The sequence below is a fragment of the Mugil cephalus genome, chromosome 9, assembly GCF_022458985.1.
Source record: "Mugil cephalus isolate CIBA_MC_2020 chromosome 9, CIBA_Mcephalus_1.1, whole genome shotgun sequence".
NCBI classification, from domain to species: Eukaryota; Metazoa; Chordata; class Actinopteri; order Mugiliformes; family Mugilidae; genus Mugil; species Mugil cephalus.
Window position 1 is genome coordinate 10,710,237 of NC_061778.1, and position 8,148 is coordinate 10,718,384.

Here is an 8,148-nt window from a genome sequence, read left to right on the forward strand (position 1 = left end):
AGCGGGTCTTCCAGTTAGGCCCTTGGTATTCATTTTAGACTGAATTAGTTTGGGTTGAATCTGGATTTATGGTTTTATTAAAAGTATTTCTTGAAACTTTTTCCCTATAACTTTATGGGTGGCCCATTTTTTTTCTTTAATTATATTTCACTAGGATTTTAGTGGACACAGAAAAAGAGAACCAGACATTAAGACAAAGAGATGGATGATATGACTTAATCGCCAGAGGAGGAGAACATCCGTAAGCCTGTGTAGTTATTGAAGTGATTGATCTAACCTACACCTTCATCCTTTATATTCTGTATACTATATTCCACTAATAACCATAGTCTAACATCACTCCTACCTCTCCTTTTTCTATCTTAATGCTTTTTTCTCTCTCTATGCCTACAGCACATTGTGTTATCGCCTTAGTTCTCAGCTTCTTGTTCTCACACCTTACCTCATCTTATCTCCTCTCTGTTCTCCCCGAGCAGCTGGAGCCCTTTAATTTAACCTCAGTTCATTTCAGAACTACGCTTCCTATCTCATAACTCTTATCAGACGGCCCGGCTCATTTCTGCTCCGTCTGACGACGCTCTCATCACCCGGGCCTGCCGCGCTGTTTGCAAATCTCCCCCCTCTCCGTGAAATCCTCTGAAACGGAGTCGGCCCAGCACCGGCCACTCCGCAGGCATTTTAGACATTCAGACACCCTCCCCGCAGTTGGGATTAAACAGCTTGATGGGATCCTTTTGTACGAAAGACGAAAGGTTTGCGGATGACAGCCAGCGAGGCGATCGTTTAAGTTGATCGATGACGACGCCAGGAGGAGGCAGAAAATCAACACGAAGCCAGACGAGAGTGGTTGCAGTGATATTGATCATAAACCTCATGACCGCCAAAATATGACAGCCCCTCCTCCGTCTCACACGCTCTCTCATACCTGCTCTCCTAGCCCCATTTAGTCCTTTTACACATTACATACATTATATGCAGTACCAGTTTGCCATTGTTGTTACTGGCAGCAGTCCAAGCCTGAAGCATGACTTTACAGGAGAGTTCAAATTTATGACAATTACAGCTGTGCTCCGTCTGTACATTAACACAGGAGGGAGGGTTATTGTTTGCTTGTCCACACACGTCTTAGATAAATAACCTGAACATCATGTCTGGCAGCATGATAAAGTCATTCCATCGGGTCAAAGTAGGCCAACACCGGAGGGAACAGCAAACACTTTGGCCCAAAGACACTCATCACTGTTTCATTTCAAATAGCTTTCAACATCAGAAACAGCTGCACTGCACAGGCCTCTGGTTCTGCTGATAACTTGTCACTCAGCGCCGCTTCGCTCGGTAAAGGTTTATCTGCTGGGGACAGTCCCTCTGACGATGCAGACGCATGAAGGCAACGAAACAGATGGGTTCACGGACCAAGATGGATGATCAATATTAATATAAAAACCCTCGGGATATTCAAAAAAAGAAAGAAAAAAAAGTACGCTTTGAGCTATTTAAAAAAAAATGCAAATATTGAATATTGTACTGCAAAATACATTACCAAAATGTATGTATGTAGGCCAAAAATCAATAAATAAACCACTAAATAAATAAATAAGGGGGGCCTTTTTTGGGATGGGTGGTGCATATTACACAGTATATCACGATATTATTTTTACTGATGCATTCATATGAAGCTGGAACCTATGATGGAATCGATTTTTATAAACTGTTGGGTGGTTTAATTGGTTGCTTAGCCTTGCATTTTATGGGCTCGTAAGAAAATAATCATAGCATTCACATAGAGATAGTGGACTATAAACAGGAAGCTGCATAAAAATCGAATCAGACTCCACAGTAAAGTCCTCATATAAATAAAGTTATTATAATTCAAGTTTGGGAACTGCGCCTCATATAATTATATTTGAGTGTAACATTTTCCACAATGCCTGTGCAATGTATAATGTAGTATTTAGACTCAACATTTTCATCCCATCCCCTCTGACTCAGTTCATCCCATCCCCTCAACCATTTTCATCCCCTCTGACTCAGTTCATCCCATCCCCTCCAACATTTTCATCCATCCCCTCAACACTTTTCATCCCATTCCCTTCGACCATTCTGATTCCTCCATCCATTTCTCTCGCATCCTTTTTATCAAAGCATCCAATAAGGCATAGTCCTTGTTAGTCAAATGGAATAAATGCAGTTTGTTGAGGTCACTGGTTGGACAGGCACATTAAGAATGTAACACATCTCGTTCCTCCAGTTGAAGAGTTTAGTGAAGAAAAAAAATGTGCCAAATAAGCATCATAACACAGAGAGACAGATCATAGGTTTAGTTTTGTTAATACCGCGTATTTAGTGACACAGTAAATCAGATCACTTCTTCCAAGTTAAAATTCCTGCTAACAGACTTACTACCTACAAAGAAATTCCTCCAGGCAAATGAACACCAGGCAGACAGGTTTGAGAACACATTCCTGCGTTACGGCTTTTAATCCTGCGTAACTTGTCATTTTAACTTCTGGCTGAGCAGCGGCCATGTGACGGTTTAGTCTCTCTCAAGCCGAGAGTGAAGTTGTGCTTTTGCTACAACGAGAAACTGCATGTGTGGCCTATCCTAGTTGCGTACGGCATTTCACTGTCCAGCAACTGTCAGTAGGCAAGCTGAGCAATGCCCTGCAGATTCTGTGAAGTCTGGTTCCATAAAAATACGCATACATGGGCACACTAGTTTGCATTTGGGCATGCATCAACAGCCTCTATCCTTTCACAAATATTTTCACTGTCAGTGAGGTGTGAACTCTCCTTCGGTGGCTGCCGGCGTTCGGTCATGTAATGAATTTGGGATCCACTTTCTCAAGCTGGCGGCCAGTTGACGAAGGCGTGGCCAGTGGAGAAGAAGTTCACATGCTTCTGCACTCACGGTCAAAGTTTTCAGTATCGTTTCTCATTACCATATAAGTGCAGCAGCAGTTGCCGGTGTCGGCCGGCGTGCTGATGCCTGACAGAAGCAAGTAAACACATGTTAACGCCGAAGCGCCACAGCGGCGCAGTGTTGTAACCAGGAGTCACTGAGCAAAATATTTTTATAACACGTTTACTCAGATGCGGCAGCTCCAAAACACGCCACCGTTTGAGTGACTTCTCTCGAAAATCGGCACCGTGTTGTGTACAAACCGACACTGTTACGAATGGCTCTCGGTGCCCCGCGAAGCCGTAACCGTGCATAGCGCATTTCCTCGTGATGTCACCATGATGTAATAAGTCAAAAACAACGTGGGAATTAACATGAAAACACACTGACGTGTGTGGTTTTTGCTGCAGTCACACGGTGCAGACGGAAACACTAGAATTAGCAGGCTAAGCACATCACTGCATCCGTCTCGTGATGTTTGTGTCACGGGTTACTCACCGGGGACCACACACTGACATTTTGATCATGCTCGTTTTTGTTTTTTTTGTGTGTGTGGTAGTTGAGATGGTGCCCCTGTGATGGAAAGAGATGTTGTGCCAAGGCGCGCTGTAAATCCCCAAGAACAAAGCTCAGTATTTTAGCTTGGTTGTCCGGACTGTGAGCACCCGAGGGGGCCCCCCCCACCTCAATCCTACCAACAACAGTCACCCCATACAAAACTATGCCCCTCGCAACCGCCATTACTCTTCGCACTCGACTCTTCCTTCTTTCGTCCTTTGAGCTACTGAACAGCAGCCTCTCTACCAAGGATTATTTGAACAGTTTTCCCCCTCTGGGTTGACGCAGTGCACGGAAGGATCGTTTCTGATTCTACATCAAAATAGAGAAAGAGGAGGATGTGAGGGAAAAGAGGTGAAAGGTGTCTGAAAAAAAAAAAAAGGAGGGAGGAGATGCTGGCAAGCATCCCAACCCTCTGCATGTCAAGGCTCAAAAGCACTCATGTAAGCTTGAAATTTGGCTTCGGTTGAATATAACTTCAAGATCAAATGCAAGCGCAGAGCATGAAGTGTGCGTTCCACAAATAAAAATATAATATATGTGTGCATCAATAGGTCAACAAAGAGAAACAACAGCTACCTACTGCAAGAAGGCCCCCGCTGCCTTCAGGCTCTCTGACAAAGAGAAACACACACACACGTTTGCCAAGGCCAGATATGCAGTGTGCGCCTCAAAGCCAGGAAATCAAAAGCCATTTGTATTCATGGGCCCCATTCGAAGGGAGGAGGATGGCCGGCTTCCTGTGCCCACGGCACCCCGTGAGGCCCGCCGGCTCCTGGCAACACACCTCGCACCCCTGTCTGCATCAATAACTCCGCGCCATTGTGACAGAAACAAAAGGCGGTCTGAGGATAAGCCGGGAGTAAAAGGTGCCACTCTTTATTCCTCCCTCGTTCTCTTTACTTCCTCCCGCCTGTGCTGGAAGAGACAGGCAGCGGCAGTGCGGAGAGCGAGGAGGTGGAGCCGCGGGGAGGCATGGACGTCTCCAAAACCAACAGTTTGTCTCGCTGGCAACGGTGGCGGGCGCTTTACCTTCGAACCGGGGCAAGAACAGCGCGAGCCTCAATCCGTCGTCTGTTTTAAATACAAAAATTTATTGACAAAGATACACGCGGCCTCGAACATCCTGTACAGCTGATTTACTTCCTTTCTTGACACTCACAGCTGACCACATTACAGATTTACAAAGGAATTAGTACGGACATCAAACATCTAGAGTAAAAGATATACAGAGAGACAAGAGAGAGCTCCACGATCAGTTCTCCAGAATGTTCACAACAGATACAAAGCAGAAATTATTATCTGCCTAAACACAGACACAGTGCACTTATTTACTTTGAGGTATCTCATAAAAACAAATCTTCAATATGTAGGTGGAGTCACATAGCAGGTGATTGAGTGTGTGTGTGTCTGGTCTGCCCCTTTACAAGCTAATATTCTCTATGCTGCAATAAACACTCGAGTGCTCTGATGAGTCAGTGTTTCTAGATTTCCTACTGGACTCATGCACTAGAGGTCTGAGGATTAGTGATACTGACGGTTAACAGCACAAACTAATCTGGAACGTCACAATATCCTGTACAGTACACCTAAAAAATAATAGTTCATCGTGGTATTATATACACAAAAATACTGCAAATATTATCTTCTTGGTTTGTTTTTTGTTTTTTTTTCTACGTCTGTAACAAACAGGTTAAGGAGAGAAAAAAGGTTGTGGCGACAAAGCCGTCACGGACCGCCACCTCACAGCTGTCAGAATGGAGAAGGAGTCAACCACATTCCTCACGCAGTCAGTAGTAGTTGGAGAAAGAAACGAGGAGTGATAGGTAGCTGTCGGAGCAGAGAGGGAGCCCCGGTCATAGTGCATCACGACGTCTGCACGGCAAATCCATGCAGCACTCTCAGGTTCAGTGCATTTACTTTTCCCTCTAAAAAGCCATCCCAGGTACACTTCCTTAAGCACAAGCTCTCACGCGCTTAACGACTATTGATTAAACATCAGCCCGTGGCCGGAGAAGGCGCCATCCATTCTCAGTCCTATTTTGGCTGAACGAATTGATGAAGATGGTATTAACGCCCGCATCTCCCGCAGTCTGGCTCGGCATTAATGTTCATTTTGTCCGAAGTGTAAGCAACACTAACTGCTTGACAAGGAAGAGGATCGATGGCTCGTGTACGTTTCGAGGACAATACGGGACAATACAGTACAATAGCTTATCAACATCGACAGGCTGCAAGCGAGCGATGGTTATCACAGGGTTAGGTGGAGTATTCGTGTTAAAACATCGTCCAGTAACTTCTACATACAGTCTTCAGTCCGCACAGTGCATTTCTTCTCTTTATTCCATCGTGGTTCCAAAAAGCTAAAAGAGATCCACAATCACGAGCGGGCACACAGAGGATGTGACCCGTCACAGCCTCCGGTCCCCATTCTCTACATACTCGGCCAAGCTGTTGAGCGCCGTCTCCTCGCTCTTGGACTGAAGGACATTGTCCCCCTTCCTGGAGGGCTTTTTAGTGGCCCGCGACAGCTTCCTCCTGAACGTGTCTCCAGCCAAGAAGTAAAGAATAGGGTCCACGCAGCTATTGAGGCTGGCCAGCCCCCGGGTCACCTGGTAAGTCGCGTAGACGCGGTTGTTGAACTCGCACATGTCGGGGCTCTGGAAGTACAGCCTGGCCCTCATGTTGAGGTTTTTCATCACGTGGAAGGGCAGGTATGAGACGGCAAATACTGCGAGGACTATGATGACCAGGTGGATGGATTTCTGCCGCAGGTGCGCATTGTTCATGTCGTTGTAGATCAACGCTTTGACGATCATACCGTAGCAGCAGAATATGATAATAAAAGGGATGCAGAAGCCAAACACAGTCAAAGTCATGCTGTAGATGAAATAGCCTGGCAACTCATCCTCGGTGGTGGTGTCGTAACAGGTGGTTGCGTTACGCTTCAAGCCGGTCCTGGAATAATAAAGGATGGGAGAGATGGCTATGATAACCACTATCCACACCAGGGCGCTCGTAATGACGGCGTTTTTCTTCTTCAGCCGACCCAGAGACTTGAGCGGGTGCACCACGCCGGTGTACCTGTGGACGCTGATGCAGGTCAGAAACAGAATACTCCCGTACAGGTTCACGTGGAATATGAAACGCTGCAGCCGACACAGGACATCCCCGAATATCCAGTCGGTTTTGTTAAAGTAGTAGAAGATGAGGAACGGCAGAGAGAGGACGTAGCAGAAGTCAGCCAGGGCCAGGTTGAACATGTAGACCGAGATGCTGCTCCACGGCCGCATGTGGCACACGAACATCCAAATGGCCAGGCTGTTGCCCACCAGCCCGGTGATGAACACCATGATGTAAACAGTGGGCAAGTAATAGAACTGGAAACCTGTCTTGGTGAGGGAACATCCTCTTGTGTGGTTGTGGAGGTCGGTTTCTGTTACATTCAGCAGAGAGGTCAGGTTCAAGTCTGTGGTCATGGTGTCAAGGGCAGAGGCAGGTCCTTTTTCTGCACAAGAGGGATGGACAGATAAGAAAATGTTTGATGATGGCAGCAGACACACAACACGGCAGGTTAAAAACACATAGCATGCTGTCTATATCCGACCGTTCCTTTGGTTTCACTTTAAATTCACCCGTGAGATCGGGCACCGAATTAATTGTGCAGAATGCGTATGTGCAACCCACACTTATTTCAACACTCACCGCTGAGATCGACTTGTGTTCCACATTCCTATAGCCTTTCACAGTTGCAAAGATTTCAGTGAAAGGGCGGACGTAACAAGCGTGTCAAGTCGGTCTTCCTTCAGTCTCCTACCAGAGTTGTAAATTGTTAAAAAAAAAAAAAAAAAAAAAAAGTTGCGATACACTTCAGGTCTGCGCTGACACTCCAAGGTTGAAAAAAAAAAGTCCGCCGTCGTTTTGGTCATGCGGGGCGACGGTTTTCCCACAACAGCGGCAGCGGGACGCAACAGAGACAGCTGCAGGCTCTGGCACGAAGAGCAGGAATTACAAACAGGCTCCGTAAAGCGAGAGGAGGCTCTCTCCGCGCAATGGAGAGGGGAGGTGCGCAGCACTCGCACTAAACCTCTGAACAGCTTCCCGTCTCCAAACGCGCAGTTTCTGTTCCTCCCTGCTGCAGTTGGACCCTTATCAGATCGGACCCGCCTGGTCAGGCACATTATTGATAAAGAAATATGGGTACTTTGTGGTCAAGCTAAGGGACTTTTTTTTAATTTCACGTTACTGACAGAAAAGATTATTAGAAGCTCGCATTGTTTTGCAATCGGCACCTGTTTTCACATTCCAGACATAAGTCATGCAGATAATAATGGTGCGCAGCTTGATGTATTGATATCATTACTGCTGCTTCAGTTTGACATTTAAAGGAAATGTGAAACAGCATTAGAATGAGAAAATGTATTCAAAATGTGAAGGTCTTATTACAGAATATTATCATTTATTTATTTTTTCTCTCGTCCCTGATGCATCCTAATTTTGCGCCTGCTCTGCATCCTATCATGTACAGTCGAATGGCAATAAAATGAAAACGAATTGGAAGAAATCATATATCATTCACGTGGGAAGTGAGCACAACCATAATGGACTCCAGTGATACGTCATGGTTATGGCTTTGCCAGTGCAATTGACATTTTGCATGTAATAATCGTCCACAATCACTGTCAATCCAG

General features: G+C 45.8%; 1 protein-coding gene across 1 annotated transcript; it reads right to left on the bottom strand.

Annotated features, from left to right (window-relative positions):
- Positions 1-4,530: 4,530 nt before the first annotated feature.
- Positions 4,531-7,628, bottom strand: p2ry1 (purinergic receptor P2Y1). Its single transcript, XM_047595101.1, has 2 exons — positions 7,163-7,628; positions 4,531-6,965 (listed from the first exon to the last, which is right to left on the bottom strand). The coding sequence occupies exon 2, from the start codon at positions 6,934-6,936 to the stop codon at positions 5,869-5,871; it is 1,068 nt and encodes a 355-aa protein (XP_047451057.1). The 5' UTR covers positions 6,937-6,965; positions 7,163-7,628; the 3' UTR covers positions 4,531-5,868.
- Positions 7,629-8,148: the final 520 nt, after the last annotated feature.